Source organism: Echiichthys vipera (genome assembly GCF_963691815.1).
Source record: "Echiichthys vipera genome assembly, chromosome: 16".
Classification (NCBI taxonomy): Eukaryota; Metazoa; Chordata; class Actinopteri; order Perciformes; family Trachinidae; genus Echiichthys; species Echiichthys vipera.
In genome coordinates this window covers 7390238-7409420 of record NC_139841.1, presented here as the reverse complement: position 1 = coordinate 7409420, position 19183 = coordinate 7390238, and the positions used below count along the sequence as shown (strand labels likewise).

At 40.3% G+C, this 19183-nt stretch overlaps 1 protein-coding gene across 2 annotated transcripts in view; it reads left to right on the top strand.

Moving 5' to 3' along the window:
• Nucleotides 1-19183, top strand: part of vldlr (very low density lipoprotein receptor) — a 56415-nt gene that overhangs the window by 27644 nt on the left and 9588 nt on the right. For both annotated transcript variants that reach the window (XM_083930180.1, XM_083930179.1), the window contains exons 5-16: nt 460-668; nt 3106-3268; nt 3989-4111; nt 5736-5858; nt 7093-7212; nt 8829-8954; nt 11040-11211; nt 11413-11637; nt 11728-11846; nt 12936-13075; nt 14918-15059; nt 15643-15792. In XM_083930180.1, the coding sequence (XP_083786306.1) occupies nt 460-668; nt 3106-3268; nt 3989-4111; nt 5736-5858; nt 7093-7212; nt 8829-8954; nt 11040-11211; nt 11413-11637; nt 11728-11846; nt 12936-13075; nt 14918-15059; nt 15643-15792 (1812 nt within the window). The remainder of the gene's footprint in view (nt 1-459; nt 669-3105; nt 3269-3988; nt 4112-5735; nt 5859-7092; nt 7213-8828; nt 8955-11039; nt 11212-11412; nt 11638-11727; nt 11847-12935; nt 13076-14917; nt 15060-15642; nt 15793-19183) is intronic.

Below are 19183 nucleotides of genomic sequence, written 5' to 3'. Positions count from 1 at the left end.
TCTGTTGGTATCGCTGGCTCCAATGCTGCTTCCCCAACAAACCCCAGCAAAGAAAAGTACACTGGCCACCACAAACTGATAAAAGATCTCCAACATCTTGCTGCACACGTTGAAGGATCTCAGCTTCTACGTGCAGCAGTAAGGCCATGTTCACACGGCTAAAATTATGGGGACAACTGAAAAGTATTTTAAAAGGACCCCTGTGGAGTTTTTTTTTACCTCCATGGAGCTGTTTTTCTATGAGTGGGTACCAGTTTTGTATTGTTTAGTTTTCAAGCTAATGTGTATATACAAGGTGAACAATCTTGATTTTTAGAATTATATCTGGAAATTGCTGATAGTCAGATAAACAATCAGACTAAAATGATCTTGACCTGCTTGTTGCTTAAAAAATATATATTTATATATATTTTAGAAACTACTCTGACTTTTCCTTCCTGTCCTCCTGCCTGCCTCCAGGCAACATCACCTGTGCTCCAAATGAATTCACGTGCGCCAGCGGCCGCTGCATCTCCCGCAACTTTGTGTGTAACAACGAGGACGACTGTGGCGATGGCTCTGATGAGGTGGAGTGCGCACCGTCCTCCTGTGGTCCCAGTGAGTTCCAGTGTGGTAACTCATCGTGTATCCCGGCCAGCTGGGTGTGTGATGACGACGTTGACTGCCAGGTAAGAGGAACATAATAAAATGTCATAATGGACAAAATATAAGACAAAATCAGAGGACAGTGAGAGAAGCAGTCATTTGGCAAGTCCTTTTTACCTGGCCTGGATAACGGTCTTTGAGTCCTTACCGTGCCATTTTATTTCATATCTCTCCAACTTAAAACTTCCCAACATTATCTTATCAGTGAACCGGGCCTGTAGATAGCGACAAGCATTGGTAATCACAGATTTAAAATTTGTCCTTGCATATAGACCAGATCCACTCAATGTTGGTTATTGTCGGTTGCTTTAACACAGACACAACACAGTATGGAACAAGCCACCATCAAAAGGACTATGCCATGTTTCCCCTTTTATGCATTATAATTAATTTGATTTAATAGATCATAGTTAATTATCTGATGGCGATTGGACGTCATGAATCCCACGATCTACAGCTCACAATTAATGGCAAGAGCACAAAAATGTCTTATGGATAGTTTTGCTGGTGTTGTAATTTAACTTTTGAGAATGAACATGTGATTCATGAAAAATCACAGGAGTCTAGCTCTAAATGACTGGGATGAGTCTAGTGTGGCAGAAGAACAGTAGGTGTATCTTTAACAGTTTTAATGCACTGGAAAGGGGGACAGATCAGGGAAGTCAGATTAATCTATACCTCTGCTGACCTTACCAAGGAAACTAAAGTCGGTGTAATGCATCGTCCAGGGTGTGTGTGCGTGTCTGTGTGGCACAGCCTCTTGCACTGGCTGCTGTCCTCTTAAAAATGTTCTCTGAAATGTGTAAACTTGCCTCTGGTTAGAGAAGTGTTTGTTAGAAGAGATTACAATAAACTCTGCCCCCCTCCGCCCCCTCTTTACTTTGTACTACACTGGTTTGGCATCCCTCTGCTTCTTCTTCCTGGCTGTCTCTTTCATGTAATGAATGAGTTTTCTTTTACACTTTTAAATCCAAGTATATAAAAATGGAAAGCAATGAGTAGAGAGAAAAAGGCCCGATAAAGCTTTACATCTACTTAAATACAATGATGTAGAATGTCAGATATAGGTCATGACATGAAATATAAAATACTAAAATTGAGGTTAAAGTCCTTTTTTAACACTTTCTGTAAGACTTTAAGGAAGACTAAGTGTCACACTATCTTCCAGGTCAGGGTTTTTGGCACTTTTTATCACCACAAACGCATTGCTTTCATTAGCCCAGTACATTTTGCCTCACTATAATAAACTGTCCACTATATCCCTGGGCACACATATTCCACAAGGGCAAATACACACACACACCAGTTCTGCAAGTTCAATTTTGACAACACCCTGTGGTTATTGACCTGCCTTACGCACACACAGAGACTTTCAATCCCAACACGTTATCACACATGGCGGAACAAAATCCACTGAGTCGGCAAGTGGCCTATTACCTGCTAATTGGCTGTGTGGTTATCGCTGTGGGTGCCTCGTAGGAAAATGGAAAAAAACTGATGCAAATGCTCACACACACAAATATTTAAAGCACTGTGTTCAATGGGAAGGTCATTGTCATTCACCCTCTTGCTCTCTCACAGCCAGCCAGTCCTGCGTCAGTGTTAACAATCATGGAGCTTCAGACACACAAACACACACACACATGCTCACACAGTAATCTGCTCCCTCATGAGTCAGTGATTTTCTGAGATGATGAAAGTGTGAGAAACTCCTCCTGCTGCTCCTCTTGATCCCATTCTGTGTGATTGCCCAGTTTGGATTCTAATTAGACTGGTAGTCATCTGTGAGATCCGAGTCCTAAAAGCTCTCTATCCCATCTATCCCGCATCCCACAGATCCCCTGTCAGTCAAACGGTGTGGGTGGACCATGGTGTCTCTTTGTGGATTCTCATTAAATGAAGTTCCTTTGGTGGCTGATATCTGTGCAAAGCCTGGAAAACTCTTTAATTGTCTGATATTATAATGTAAAGTCCTTGGATAGTCTTAAAGAAAATTGATATCAACCTGGAAGTTTCCATACTTTTTTCAATTATGACTATTGGTCAGAATAGCATTTAACTCAGCATCTCCCTTGTACTAAAGACATAAGCAAGAAATGGTGTCTGGCAAGACTCAAGGGCAAGGAGAGCAAGCTTTACAAGAAAACAGTAAACGTCTAACACAAAGGTTTTAGAAACATTATTTTAAGAGGTTAAGTTCATTAGTAGACTCGCTGCCAGGAAATGGCTAAAAGGGAGCAAGTATTGACAGAAAGTTAACAGAAAAATGGGGAGCTTTCTGAATGGGCTGTACTTGAATGTTGGCGAAAACACACTGGAGCAAAACTGTCATTAACATGATTATATTATCTTTAAAATTAGCATGCATTTCCCCATTCAAACAAAAATTATAGAGCACTAACTCTTAATTGTAGTTTGTCAGGCGAGACGTGATCAAATTCGCGTGTCTTTCCCCTGCAGGACCAGTCAGATGAGTCTCCGTCTCGTTGTGGCCGTCACCCAACGCCACCTGCCAAGTGTTCGTCCAGTGAGATGCAGTGCCGCTCAGGAGAATGTATTCACAAGAAGTGGAGGTGTGATGGAGACCCTGACTGCAAGGATGGCAGTGACGAAGCCAACTGTCGTATGTACAAACCAGCTGCCATCAACACAAAATCAAGCATTTTAAAATCATAACCACATTAAATTTTTCGTACCACGGCAGATTGAATTGAATTGTGTTGATCTTTCTTTTTAGGGATAATTGCCAAGATAAGAAAATTAATCAGTAATGGTTGTTTGTTTGAGAGTTTGGGGATGTGACATGGGCCTGAAATCAAAGATTTGTAGAGTTGAAATGCATAAAAGCTGATTCAATTCTGATTTAAGTTTCGAGGCACATATTGCCTTCAAAGAAAAGATTAGTATTGGGAGTTGAATTAATGGTTTAATTCAGAAATGTTCATATTGGGGTAATTTAATCTGAAGACATTCAGTAGGTAATATTCGGGGAAAAAAGATCAAGTAATTTGTCAAATGAATGGAATGTGTGCAGCACGTAATGGATCACTGCTCAAGCTATCTTCAATTATCTATCTGTCCAGTTATCTCTTTCTTGATTAATACCTGCAATGATGATAAAGCCATCAATGCCATCACACAGTTATAGAAATCAAAGTGATGTTTTCAGTGCCTTTTTATATCCAACTAACAGTCCAAAACCCAATCATATTAACTTTACAAGGATACAAGTCTTACATTTGATAAGCTGGAACGCGAGAATGTTTGGCTTAAGAACTGATGACACATGATTTTCTGCTAATCAACAAAGTGATAAATTATGTGTAATGTGTGTCCTTGGCAGCTGTACGCACTTGTGGACCGGATCAGTTTAAATGTGATGATGGGAACTGTATCCTGGGCAGCAGACAGTGTAACAGCCTCAGAGACTGCGCCGATGGATCCGATGAAGTCAACTGCAAAAACAGTACGTGTGCTCTGTGTGTGTGCAGCTTTACAAATGACTGTTTTGAATTTTGCTGAATGCACTATCAGGTGAAGAACTGTATTTTCAGGTCGGTATTCAGGTGAATAAACACTTCCGTTAGCAGAATTAGAAGAAGATATTGAGACGACTTTTCAAAATCTGACTAGGGAGTGTCGACCCACTCTGACATGCTGGGCAGAGTGGGTAAAAGGCCAGGGTCAGTTCACCATGACAGGCGGAAAGAAACACATTTTATAACTGAAAGTATTTGTTCTGTTTTTCTTGTCTTTGGATGTGTTTCTATTTTTACATTCCACCTCAGGCTGTCTTGAAGTTCAGAAGCGGTGTGCGTTTGCATGAGTGTAGCGGCTGTGGGCATGTAAATATTTCAAAACAGATGAAAGAATGACAAGTTTGTTGCAGATTCTCACGTTGAGACTGCCAAAAGAGATTGTCACTGTTCGGTTTGTGATTTCAGTTATGTTTATAGTTTTTTCGGGTCTTTAACCATAGACTGCAACCGTGGACAGCTTGACAGCTCCCCAAAGGTGAAGCCAAAGCGTCACGATTGCCCCCTGGTGGCTGGCTGCAGTATAGGTCACAAGTCCCGCCCTCTCCATGTTAGCAGATGTCTCTCTGCTCCTGATGACATCTGCTAGTTTCCACCACAACCAACATAAACCAACCATTTAGAGCCGAGCGCCCTCTGACACTGTGTCACTAATTGCTATGAGTTCAGATCCAACTGTGAAACCAAGCAGTGATCAAATATGAATCAAGATTCAGTTACGCTATCGCTTATTTCTCACTAGTGTTTTCAAAACTTTTAGCTGTAAAATTAGTTTCACCAAAACCAAACATCACCCACCAGCCGGCTGTCCACAAAAACATTCTAACTTTACAGTTGAACGTAAACCAAAATGTTTCTGAAAACATTTTTTGAGAGAAATATGCAATACAGTAACACATCAGTGCTGTCTAGTTTAACAGATTGACTCGTGTCAATAACTGCACACGAGCTCAGGTCAGAGACCGCTCTGACTGATGTACAGGAGCAGACAGAGGAAGAGAGAGATCGTATGTGTCATGGGGCTGTCATAATATAATGACCGCATCAGCAAATGTGAAAAACAAACAAAGTTACCAACTTTAGTTTTAATTACTTCTCTGCCATTTCCACACTTTACAAAGTCATCCAGAAGGCTGCATTGGACCCTCTGGTGGATGGTCTGTAGTTTCTGAAGTTCATATAAAGTTGTAAAGCTTTAATAAATGTGTCTACCTTAAAGGAATAGTCATTTTTAGAAATGGAACTACTGTATTTACAAGAATTAAAATTTCTTTGAGTAAGGTGAGAAGGTTAATGCAACACATTTCTTTGCATTAAGTATGGTGATTGGATCCAGGTGAGTGATTAGCTCAGCATAAAGACTGGAGGCAAAGGGAAACGCTAGCCTACGTCTGCACAAAGACATGAGAGCAACTGTAAAATATTCCGATATGCAATAATGCATTGGTAGCTTTTCATGAAACTCGATTTCTAAAGGAAGGAATTTTAAGTATTAGAATGTCGCGTGGAAGCAGTTCCTGCCCCTGACATGTGAAATTATTTGTATCTTTCCAGTGACTCAGTGTAACGGACCAGAGAAGTTCAAGTGTCGCAGCGGGGAGTGTATCGAGATGAGCAAAGTGTGCAACAAGGCTCGAGACTGTCCTGACTGGAGCGACGAACCCATCAAGGAATGCAGTAAGTAACAGAAAAATCAGCATCTTCGACAATCAAATGAATGCTTCACTAAAGACAAACGGATGTAAATGAGACTACTGATGATGATGATTATTATAAAAACATTTCTACAACCTTACCAACTGGCAGTTGTAGATTGATCAACATGTTCAATTGATTTGCAGTTTTGCACAACTGCTATAGAATCTGTGTAAATATGAATGATCTTGTAGTGCTTTTGTCTACTGTAATCTGCAAATGGCACTTGTCAAGTCTTTTAGTGCTTCCCAAGCTGGCAGCTCTAAATATCAGCAATTCTGTACATTGATACTGTATACCAAAGCAAAATGTAATGTCCAACATTTAGGTTTCTTTGGACAGATCACTTAGTCACTGTTCAGGAGACAACAGCTTTTCAGTAAATTCAGATATCTGTTCCTGTGGGCAGGGAAGTGTCCATACATGAAAGATGAGAGTTTAATTTGGGCAGGCAGGGTAAAACTATGGCAATCCCTGTCATTGATTTATTCATAAAATATTGATATTTATATAAAATCTTGTGTTGTGCAGCTTTAATGCGTCCTGCATTTCAGCCTTAGAAGTAAAGCTAAATAATTCCTTTTAATGGATCGAGGAACTCGTCCAAAAGTAATTATACTTTCCGCAATCAGAATACTAAACATGAGTCTGAATTGTGCTACAGATATCAGAGAAAAATATTAGCCGTCATGTAAATGATCAATATAATGGATCAAATAACTATTAAAAATATTACAAATTATTTTTTCCAAGTGTAATATATAGTTGGTGATGAGCTGAATAATCATGTTTCAACTATTGGTACACCGCCTGCTTTGTTGAATTGAGAGTAGGGAACTAGATTTTCCCAGTTTTTATCAAAGAACATGAGGACCGAGTGAAATGGTATCTTTGTAAATTATTCAATAAATTGAAGAAGCACTCCCTGCTTTTTTGTCAGAAGGCACACATTTCTCAGTAAGGCACACAATGGAATCACAAAATGTAAATTTAATGATTAAGTATAAATATTGGACCGTAACCACAACATCCTCAATAGTCAGTTTGAACCTAAACTGTCAATGCCTGGCTGAAACCAAAAATGTCAGATGTTGCATTTGATAACCGTTAACTGACCGTGAGCACGGCAGGAGTACTATTCAGAACAGTATCAACAGTTTGTGTCTTGCTTGCATGATAACTGTCAACAAAGCCCTGTTTCCTTCATGTGCTTCAGATCTAAACGAGTGTCTCCTGAACAACGGCGGCTGCTCTCATATCTGCAAGGACATGGTGATTGGCTTCGAGTGTGACTGTACACCTGGACTTCAGCTCATAGACCACAAGACCTGTGGTGGTAGGTGACCTTTACACTAGAGCCATGTTTCGTCAAAACTTTTCTTTTCTTGCATTGTTGTTTAAGGTAAAAATCAATTGTAAGTACATATCTGTGCACAATCCACATAGAAAAGATCTCATTCCAGCTAAAAAAAACAGTACAATTTCGGCTCCCATGCTTCTGTGACTCGTCCCCCTCTAAAATCGGTATCTGTATCAGCCTCAAAAATCTCACATTGGTCAGGCCCTAGTTTTATGTTGTTAATTCTCAGGACTGTGTTCTTTGAACTATGAAAAGGAGAAACTTCAGTCCAAAAACGCCTAATGACTCATCCACCAGCAGCACAGATGACACTGATACCCCAGATACCAGATGACACTGAATCGCATCGCATCTCATGTCTTTTTGGGTCCAATTAGTTTGTAGCAACTGAGACCAGACCAAAGTTATATCATCAGTTTGCAAAACTTAACTTGTGAGGGATGAAAAACGCAGCAGTGCAGTAATCTGACTTTGCAACATACATCCCTGTCTGCACAGATGAATATGAGTTTGATAATTGGAAATTGATTAAATACTTGCAGGTTGTCAGTGTATTTGATTATTGGCATGTGATTTAGTGAGGTCAGTTTAGTGTAAGATAAATACTGCAACATTTTCATCATTACCAAGTATTTGACTCTTGATGAAAAAACACCAAGTATTTGACTCTTGATGAAAAAACACCACAGCTCATGTTGTTCACTGACATGCTTTTGTTTTTGGGCAGCCATAAACCTCAATTGTTTTGAAACTACATCAGACAGAACTGCCGGCTTTAAACATCACAGCTCTCAAAATGAATCTAAAATCACAATGTCATTGTCTGGCTATTTTCCTGGATGGTATGAAAAGAAAACGTGTTCCTGTGTTTGTCTCTAACAAACCACTCACCCATCAGTCTGGGTCAGACAGACAGTTGGCTGCTGTTGTGACTTGGAGATACAGTATTTCACTTAAGGCTTGTACATGTTCTTATTGCGCTCTTCTGGCCTCTGAAGGTTTCAGTGTGTAATTTAATCGGCTGTGTATGATTTTCTTTCTCCTTTTTTAAAAAAAAAAGTGGAAATCCTCTTTGTTATGTTCAGGTGGTACTGATCCAAAACAGTTTTGTTATTGAGCCAATCTTGGCCACAAGATTTGTTTGGGTATTGGAGAATGTGTATAATCTCATCTAGAATGAGCCCCACTGGTTGCACAGACGCTTAATCTACTCTCAGGTATAAAACAGACACTAAACTCCTGAAAACATTAACAATAATTACATTTAATTCTGATGAAAGCAGCTTGTTGCTAAAGTGTTCTGGCAAAACACCAACTGCAATTATAGATAAATGTCAATTTCTCTTTGTGTATGACAAGCACACATCAGTTTACAATCTCATGCAATAGCAATCGGGATGTTCCAGAAAAGGAATTGTTTTCAAAATAGGTAGTTAGTCTTTATAGTAGAGCTGTGCGCAAACCATCTGATTACCTCAAATTGAAGCATTCAACAGACTTGATTAATCATGTCAGTTGCCAGCTGTATTCCCTTTTTTTTCTATTCCACATCCCTCCCTCTTCTCTTCATCTTTTTCTCTCTTCATGTGCAGACATCAATGAGTGTCTGAACCCCGGCATCTGCAGTCAGATCTGCATCAACCTGAAGGGTGGGTACAAGTGCGAATGCCACAATGGCTACCAGATGGATCCGACTACTGGTGTCTGCAAGGCTGTTGGTGAGTCAACAGCTCGGAATACAGTGTAACTCAGATGAATTATAAGATGCACAGTGGTTAAGTATTACTTTTGTTTTGTCTCAGGCTTTTTTTACTTGACTTCTGTGTAAGGAAGCTCTCAAAATAGAGTCAAATTGTATGGTACAAAACATAGTTTTGAAATGTCTTTAATCATTCAGAAGCCCTGCAGTGAGCCACACCACACCAGGCTGCTGTCAGGCTGTTTGACTTGACTGTTTTGAGATAAAAGGCAGGTGCCTTGTAATGGGTTATACTGAGGGGTATTTGATTATCATGCAGCTTTACAGTCATGAACAAGTTGTGGAAAATGATCCAATTAACCAAAATATCCTGAAAACCATTGTCATAAAATTGTTGATTTACTGTCTGACAATGCACTGTCATCACTTGCTCCGAAAGTGAATTTCTGTCTGCAAGGTAAAATTACAGCTGTGGTCAGAGGTTAATTGTGTGGAGTTATTTTTCAGCGATATAATTATCCAGATTGAAATCTGAATTTTGGCAGATTCAGACAATGGGGAATACCACTTGGTTCATTGTGAACATGAACTAATATAACCTAACAGCTATCACTGTTGGTTGTAGCGGAGCTGAAGAGAAGCGATGGACTTGGAATTGACATAGAAGTCAATACAGAGGCAATTGCAGACAACTGAGAAAGTTGATAAAAGTCCTAATTATTATGTTACATAACAACCTGTTAACAATAACAATTAAAAAATTATTAATGCATGTAAATCACACATTTAAAGTTTTTGAAATTGACGTTGAGAACCACTGGCCTCACGCACACTGAAGTCAGTATTTAACCTGAGGACTAAGAGTTTAAAAGAAGCTTTGAAAATCTAAATGTTGGAAAACACTTGAGAAACAGCCACTCTTCTTCAGTGAGAGGCTAAGCACAGTAAGTGAAAACAAAAGATAACAGAAGAATCTCAAGTTGTAGAAATGAATCTTGAATATCTTCAAGTGGTTAGCATTAAATAATACACTCTCATACCATCAGAAAGACTCTGGAGTTGTCCTGCTGTTGGAGATGTGGATGTCATTCTTTTGTCTGGTAATCACATGATGTTTGTTTCAGCAGTAAAAAGACTGTATTGTGTTGCTTGATGACAAAGACCACCACTGTTTCCTTCATCATAATTCTTCCAAATGAATGTCATCTGATCCTATAAATTCTTATCTATAATTTAACCTCTTAGCATTCTGCCCGTTTTTCTTGCAGGGTGGAGGGCGATGTGTTAAGGGGCAGATAAAATGTCAACAGTAGATGTCACATAGAAGATAGCACAGTCTGAAAGCTGGGCTGAACATGCAGCTCAGCACCAGGTCTCTAGTTTGTGGTTGTAACGTTTCATGAGGCTGTAATTATCTAAGAGGTCACAACAGCTCTAGTTTTAAAAAAAAATCTCTCACTACAATGAAATGTCAATTATGGAGGCTAACATCAAACATTAATCTCAGCTTTCTAGTCAGACACAATTTATGTAATTCCAAGACTAATTAACATACAGTACAACATTTTAGAATAGGCCAAAATAACACATTTGTACTGCATGACAATTTTTTTTTTTTTTACATGGACATGTCTGTGAAGGGGGGACTTGTGTGTACCCATAGATCCAATTTTCATTCAGATATCTTGAAGTGAGAGGTCAAGGGACCCCTTAGAAAATGGCCATGCCATTTTTTTTTTTTCCCCTTCCCCAAATTTTTCCCAACTTTGGAACATTATTTAGCCCCTTTGTTGACATAGTTGGTACCAATTGATTCCTTAAATCTTAGAGATTCATAGTAGTCTAGTTTCATTAGATGCCGATACCTTTCTCTCAAGCTTTAAATCATAGCCATCTGAAACATACCATGTCGGCCAGGCTCATGGTTATGGTTATCACACCATGATATTATTCAAAATGTAATTTTTTTTTCTAAAGATTAATGTGAAAGTCTCCAGCACCAGCAAGTGGAACAGAGCAACTGAACATAATGTTTTGAAGACAGGAGTTGACAGATTGACCTTGTCTTTTTCTCATTTAACCAAGTCTTCCCTGTCTTCCTCAGGCAAGGAGCCCTGCCTGATCTTCACTAACCGCCGTGACATCCGTCGTCTGGGTCTGGAGAGGAAGGAGTACACTCAGATTGTGGAGCAGCAGAGGAACACAGTTGCTCTGGATGCAGACTTTAACCAGCAAATGATCTTCTGGGCTGACCTGGGCCAGAGGGCCATTTATAGGTAGAGTGCACACCAAACAACCACACAGAAGCATGTGGAGGAACACACCAAAGCACAAAGTTGCAGAGGCACATCTGACTCAGTTTATACTAATGGGGCCATGTGACTGTTCAACTTATTGTTTTACTTGGGGAGCTCTTGGTAGATGATTTGAATCTCCAAGTTTTGTTGACATTGTCTGTGTTCTGTTTGTCCTCTCAGCACTGTGCTGGACAAACGAGGCGACGTTGGCACACACAACAAAGTGATCGACAATGTCCAGACTCCTGTGGGAATCGCCGTGGACTGGATCTACAAAAACTTGTACTGGTCTGATCTCGGCACCAAAACCATTTCTGTAGCTAACTTCAACGGAACCCAGCAGAAAGTTCTGTTCAACAGAGGCCTCAAAGAACCGGCATCCATTGCTGTGGATCCGCTCTCTGGGTGGGTAGAAAGTGTTTGGCTGTCAGTTGAAAACCTTTTACCTCCAGTAAATGTACTGTTAAATAGCTGTTTTGTGTGTGTGTCCTGTAGGTTTCTGTACTGGTCTGACTGGGGCGAGCCAGCCAAGATTGAGAAATCTGGTATGAACGGAGTGGACAGACAGGTTCTGGTGGCGACGGACATCCAGTGGCCTAATGGAATAACCCTGGGTAGGAAAACACACACACAGTGTGTCATATTCTGAATTAGCTATATTTCATAAAATACATTGGGAATTCCTCAGAAGATTCACAGAGATGAGTTTCAGTGCGCACGTGTTGGGAAATTGACAAAAACTACAAACTCTCTTTTAGTTGTCCACATTTATACTGTTTGCCTGTTGATTCTCTCTGGGTATGAGATATGCATTTTGGAAACAAGACGTAATCACTGAAGCGGGCTTATTAAAAGAGTAATTTCATAATGAGTTTGAGCTGTCTTTTTCAACTTCTGAACATGTAAATTACAAATGCTGAGGAAAACCAGACCAGAATTTGAGTTTTCTGGAAATGTACCAGGCATATGGTAAATGTACCAGGTATATGGTAAATGTATAATATTTCTGATACATTTGCCTTAGAATATGTAGCCATTTCTAGTTATTTACATGTTGAAGAAGCATTATCTGTCCATTTACTAATAACTAAGTTGAAAAGTATAACAGGAGCCGCCTTAGCACTTAGTCCTGAATCATTGAGAATGTTATTAAAATAACTCCACTCTTGGAATACATTGAACACTACTAGATCAGATGACAGCGTTTTTATCCATACTATCCAACACCTGACCACATCATATAATCAAATGCTCTTCTTTGTTTCGTCGTTTTCTCTTCCTGTACTTTCATCCCCCACTCTGTGGAAAAGCTATTGATGTCCTTGTTAATGAAATGTTGTATTGATTTTGAATTTTTTTTTTTTTTTTTTTTTCCCTATTCATCTTCTCCTTATCTCTGCCTGCCATGCTCATCTTCGTTCTGTACTCTTCTTCTGTATTCTTTCATCCCTCTGTTGTTCTATTCCCTGGTCTCATTTCCTCTTTCAACACCGTTTTATTCAATGTTCATGTGGATTCTCTCTACTATGATTCATGTCTTACCTTTTGCAATTATTCTTTACTCCATCTGACTTGTCGGTCCTCTCTTCTTTCCACTCTACTCTTCCCCATTGATTCTCCATTCTTCTGTTCTTCTTCCATCTCTTTCATTTCTCTCCTCTTCCAATCCTGTCCTTTCTTCTTCCACTTCATGTTCCTCCCAGATCTGATCAAAGGCAGGTTGTACTGGGTCGACTCTAAGCTCCACATGCTCTGTAGCGTCGACCTGAACGGAGACAACAGGAAGAAAGTACTCCAGTCTCCAGACTACCTGGCTCATCCCTTTGCTCTCACGGTTTTTGAGGTACTGCTGCTGTTCTTGCACGCACGCACGCACACAGCTTTCTCTCTGACAGTAAAGGTAGCACACAGGTTATAGCTGTATATTACTGATTTGGTCTCGACTGATTAGAACAAGTTGGACAGAATCCTCTCCAGTCTCGGTTTAGTTAATGTTGACAGTCTTGGGATCTATTTGTTTCAAGCGTTAACGTAAAACATCATCATTATCATCATCATCATTCAGAATATCTTGGAATTTGAATTCCAGTGAGCACAAAGCTAGTTAATGCATGTGTAGCTTTAATCACCACTGTGAGGGGATTAACTCATGGAAAGCAGGTGCACTTCGTGGATTATGTCTTGTATCTGAAAAATATAGTGTCTTAATATTAAGTACTAAGAATGATATGCTGGTTAAGACCGGCACTCGTCTTATATCAATACTGTCTTTCACATGTTATCTTTCTGAATCCTAGAATCATGGACATGTGGCTCTCAGGCTTCTCTCTCACATACACCCACTCATTGAACTGCAAACTCGTTTTTTCAGACAGATGCCATTTATTCACATGCAGGCACATGTGCTTATGGTACAGCTCATGTCTCAACACTGTGTAGTGTTTTAATTAAATCCACATTTTGCGTCTTATTTTCCAGCTGATAGATGTGTGATCCAACTAATCAGTCATCAAGCATTTAATGTCTAGTGCTCTCATTGCTTGGGTCTTGTAGCTCCTCCATGGGGGGAAATGCTTTGCTGTACAGGAAGTTGTGTTTTTGGGTGGATAAACATGTGAGGAGCAAGATTAACATGTTACCATGAGCAGTGAAAGCCACCAAAGCTTAAGAGACCAAACCAGAACACCACCTAAATCAACAGAAAATCTAAGGAGAGATGTGAATTTGACTGACGGGTGTTCCCTGTAACATGCAGTGTTGGAAGAAACACCACACAGATGGTCTTAAGACACAGATGGTTGAATGTCAGATGTAGAGCCTCTCCATCTCTATTGTGCACAGTATTTATGCTCAACAATTTCCTCTTGTGGAATGTTTTGGAGTGGGGGAGCCAATTATCCACTGAGCAGTTATAACTATAGCTGTACAGCTAGAGTACTAGATCATACAGCAGCACGTCAGGATACTCAGTGGGGCAGTGCTAGAAGTTTGTCAGCAGTTTTTGGGTGAGTCTGCTGGGCCCTATTGACCAGCAAGGTGGCGTTCAGGCTGCAGGTCAGGTGCTTAGATATGTGGACTTGAAACTGACCACTTGCACCACCTCAAATAAAATATCCCATGTTTTTGAAAGATAATTTTTAAAAAGACAAAATTGCTGAACCTTCGCTCAGTCTCCTAAAAAATTACTTTATTTCATCCATCCATCCATCTTCAACCGCTTGTCCCTATCGGGGTCGCGCGGGGGGCTGGAGCCGATTCCCAGCTGACATTGGGCATGAGGCGGGGTACACCCTGGACAGGATGCCAGTCTATCACAGGGCACATAGAGACAAATGGAGACAGACAACCATTCACAGAAACATTCACAGGCAATTTTAGAGTCATTAATTAAACCAACATGTGCATGTCTTTGGACTGTGGGAGGAAACCGGCGAACCCGGAGAAAACCCACGCAGACACGGGGAGAACATGCAAACTCCACACAACTTAGCTGGCAGTTGTCTATCAAAACTTTATCAGCATACTTCAAACTGCTGATAAGACACTCCATTTAAAGTCAAAAGAAGATTTAACAATTGATGACAGTTTTCCTGATGGTGGTTTGTGGTGTTCTGCACTGTGGCATCTTTGCTATTTTCTGCTATCGAGTATAATCTGTAAACACATTTTCCTGTCTCCTCTCCAGGATAGAGTCTTCTGGACAGATGGGGAAAATGAAGCCATCTACGGTGCAAACAAGTTCACAGGCTCTGATGTGGTGATACTGGCCAGCAACTTAAATGACCCCCAGGACATCATAGTGTACCATGAGCTGATCCAGCTGTCAGGTAAGAACACTGTGGGAGGGGAAACGGGGGGAGAGAGTCAGGGGGAAAGCACATACACAAATGGTTGTTGACCTGGAAAATCTTATTGACAAGGCAGGCTCACTAACATCACAGCAACCTCAAGTTCAGGTTGCTGACTTTGCAGACTATTTTTTATTTATTTTTTTTTATTTTTTTTATACAGTAGCTGCTCTGAGTTAATGAAGAGAAAGTGAATCAGAAAGGAGTATAATTACACATGATTCAGGTACAATAATCACGCGGTTATAATTGACACAGGTCTACTAGCTTTTTGACAAAGCAATTGTGTCTGCTTGATACAGGGATCCCACAGTCATGGAAAACATCAGCATCAAGTCATGGGATTTTAAAATTTAATTTCCCAGACCTGGAAATTTCATGGAATTAGAAAATCTCTAAAAGTCATGGAATGTCGATAATGTTTTGTTTGCAATCGGGTACATTTCTCTTGGAATCTTAAATCCTTTCTTTTTTTTGACATGAAGACATTTTGTGCTACATTGTTGATTGCAGATTTTCTATTTTTGTGAAAGTAATGAGAGCTGTTGACTCTTGTATGCAGGTACTAACTGGTGTGCAGAGAAAGGGAATAACGGCGGCTGTAGCTACATGTGTCTGCCTGCACCGCAAATCAACAAGCACTCCCCCAAATACACCTGTGTGTGTCCGGAGGGACAGGAGCTGGCTGCTGATGGCTTACGCTGCAGACCAGGTGAGTCACAGCCCCACTGGTGAAACTGATTTATTTACTTCAATGTATTTTATGTGTATGACACCTGACTATCAGCACTAAAATGCAACACACAAGCTGCAATTTGCTAACTTGACTCTCGCCAGATGACTTTCGTTCCTTCTTGACTCCGCCTAGCTCCACTCAACCATCTGGATTCGCTCCAAAGGAAAGTTATTTCAGGGTCTGCAAAAAATGGTCAGGCCAATCAGGACCGCCGGCGGAGTTTTATAGATGTGACGTAGCAGCGAAATGACTGTGGCGGCTCGCATCAAGGAAATGGGCGCAAACATGGATGCTGCTATTTCATCCGTGTTGTCCAATCTAGCGAATATTTATTTTTTAAAAGAACACCAGAGAACGGCTCTGAAGGCTTTTGTTGGTGGAAATGATGTTGGCTCTTCTGTTTGGCATTTCCCTGCGACAATCATTTGTGAAGCAGGTGAATGCCATTTGTGATCTGTGTGCTTGCAAATAAATTTTGCCGATGTTGACCCTTGTCCTCTCTCGCAACGGTCTCAGGGAGACTTGCTCCACGCGCTTCCTGTAGGTACACTGACAAAACGCTCCGCTCCTTGCGCTCCAGCTACGCTCTTTTTCGTGTGCTTTTGCTTCCCTCCTCTCTGCCCCTTTTGTTGTTCTTGCAATCATTTCAGTTTTGTTAGATCCCCACCACAATGTTTTTTTATAATTTGAAAAAAACAAAAGGTTGACACAGAAAACCAGTAATTCAACAGCGAATGGACAGAAGTATTTGTTTAACTGTCACTGTGAAGCCTTTGTTTACACTCTGCAACACGTGTAAAGTAACTAGTCACTTAAGTTATCAGATAAATGTAGGGGAGTAAAAAGTAGAATATTTCCCACTAAATTGTAATGGAGAACAAGTATAAAGTAGCATGAAAAGCTAATACTCGAGTAAAAAAAACAAGAGCCTCAAAGTAATTGTACAGTCATTCAGAATTACTTATATAGGAATTTTAAGATAAATTAATATACCGTGATATTATACCGTTACATATATGCTACAAATTATACCGTGATATACATTTAAGGTCATGCTGTACGGCTGCATAATGAATTGTTTTGATGTTGATTCATACTTGGATACTCCCCAAGTTGCATCACAAAATGACAAGATTGAATTACAGTACAACGGCATAATTAAATGTGCAGACACATTGTCAAAGAGATGGTAACACTGACAGAATAAGCTTCAGAGGATTTACAGGTGCAAAATTATTCAGAATCAAGGAAATCCTACCCCGAGGAAGAAGAAATATATTTATCCAACTCTAAGATCTGACTGAATTTGCCATTACAGGGGAAGAGTGTTTACATAGAACTGTAGAGGAACCTTGGCTAAATATTACCAATAATCCATCTCACGGATTTTAATTTGCCTCTCAATGCTTTCAGGCTAGTGTGGATGGCATTGTGGGAAAACCACACAAACAGGATGGGTTAAACCATCAGACGGACTGTAAACCTGTAGCTGCCTATCATGCTAATTTCATTTCAATTACTGTACACGCAAAGGCCATCCTGTGCATTCCTCTCTGCTTTATCTTCCCTTACTGCACTGAATTGATTAAAAAGAAAATGCTAAACTAAGGGAGCGGGGCTTTCTCAGTGGATCCTCCAAAACAGAATCGATTGTAAGAAACAATATTAATTCAGTCTAATACTTAAACTGGCTTTGATGCAAAAAGAGTCTTGTCGCCTCCTCATGTTTCCTTGGTGTGAGTGTGTTCCCTCTGAGTCCTGTCTTCTATCTGCATCCATGCCAGCCTCAAACCCAGCTGTGTGTGTGTAGTAGTCTGACAGCTGAACAGTAGCTGAGTCAGTTAGTGTAGGGATCCAGTTTTTCAGTGTCTTTTTGGCAAGTCTCAACACCGTCCTCCTTCACATCTCAGCTGTAGCTCTGTCTCCTCCCTCTCCTGTTTTCTGTGTCTTTGTAATCTCATCAGCTGAATTGTGTGGGTTCCAGTCGTTTGTTCTTGGGCTCAGTTCAGGGCTGTGTGAGCTGCCTTCAAGTCTCTGGACTCATCAGTGGCATGTGACTGAAGACAGGACCCCGATATGTCATAGTTAAACAGGTCATTCTGAAAGCCATGGGAATGTATCTGTTGCTGTGACATTCTGGGAAGGCTTTCCATAATATCTTGGAACCAGGATGCAGGGATTTGCTCGGTGTTCCAGTCCATTTCAAAGGTAGTCTGTGATTGAGGTCTGGCCTCTGTTCAGGACAGTCTAGTTTTTCCACAGCAAACTGGGAAACCATTTGTGTGCAATGACATTGTCACGTTGAAACACGAAAGGGTATTCCCCAAACTTCAGTCACAATGTTGGAAGCAATTTTTGTTACAAGTTACATGCTTTGTCATTAAGAGTTTCCATTGAAACTAAGTAGATAGAAATTTTGGCCCAGTCAGTTTAATCCACTTATTCAGTCATCTGGCTTACCCAATGTACATTGAGTATAAAGTCTGTCATTCAGCGTGCCTCTCACGTGGCATTGTCCTCATGCTTCCACTTTTATTTTTGCAAGGGCACCATCAATATATAAAGAGTTGTTTGGTTATATTATGTTGAATTTAATATGATCAAATTAACGGTTTTTAAAAATGAATCCCTTTTCATCAACGCTCTTTCTTTGCTGTGAAATGGTTGCTGGGAAACGCTGTCCTCTCTCTCTGATCTACTCTGCTCCAGTTGTTTTTGTCTTTAGCCGCCCAGCTCCTTTCTGCGCTCCACAGATTAGCCTTTTCATACTGAAGTAGCGTCTGATAGGAACCTGACAGCTGAATTCAGCGCACATACTCTCCTAATTGGACCCAAACTGTAGACCGAGACACTGGTGTACATAAAGTACGGGAACATCTCCCTGGCAACTCTCTGCACCACCGTCCTGCTCTCCTGAATGAAAGTCAGCCTAGTTAGCCAGTTTTCTTCTTTACTCTCTGCGGTCCCAAGTGAGAACTGAGTCTGTTTACAGAGTTTCTTGAGTTTGTGCAGTCTGTCCTCCTTTGATATGTCTTTTTTATGCTCCATTTATATTTCCCCCATAATGTGTTTCTGCTTCATGCTGTATTGGCCAAAGAATTTGAGAGTAGTAAATGCATTTTAGCTATCTTGATATGCAGAGAAAATATACACATTGCTTATTTAAAGTACCAATCCAACAACAACCTGGGGCATAGTTTCGTATTAAAGCCGCAGTAACTAAGGTTTTACTTTGAAAAAAACCCTGCTGACCTTGTCCTGAATTATTTATAAAGAGCAGCTGCAGAGTTAACTGTTGGTCTAGTTTGACCTGATTTATACTTCATCAAATTCTCACAAGAGGTGAAATACTGTTGTCCTTCACAAA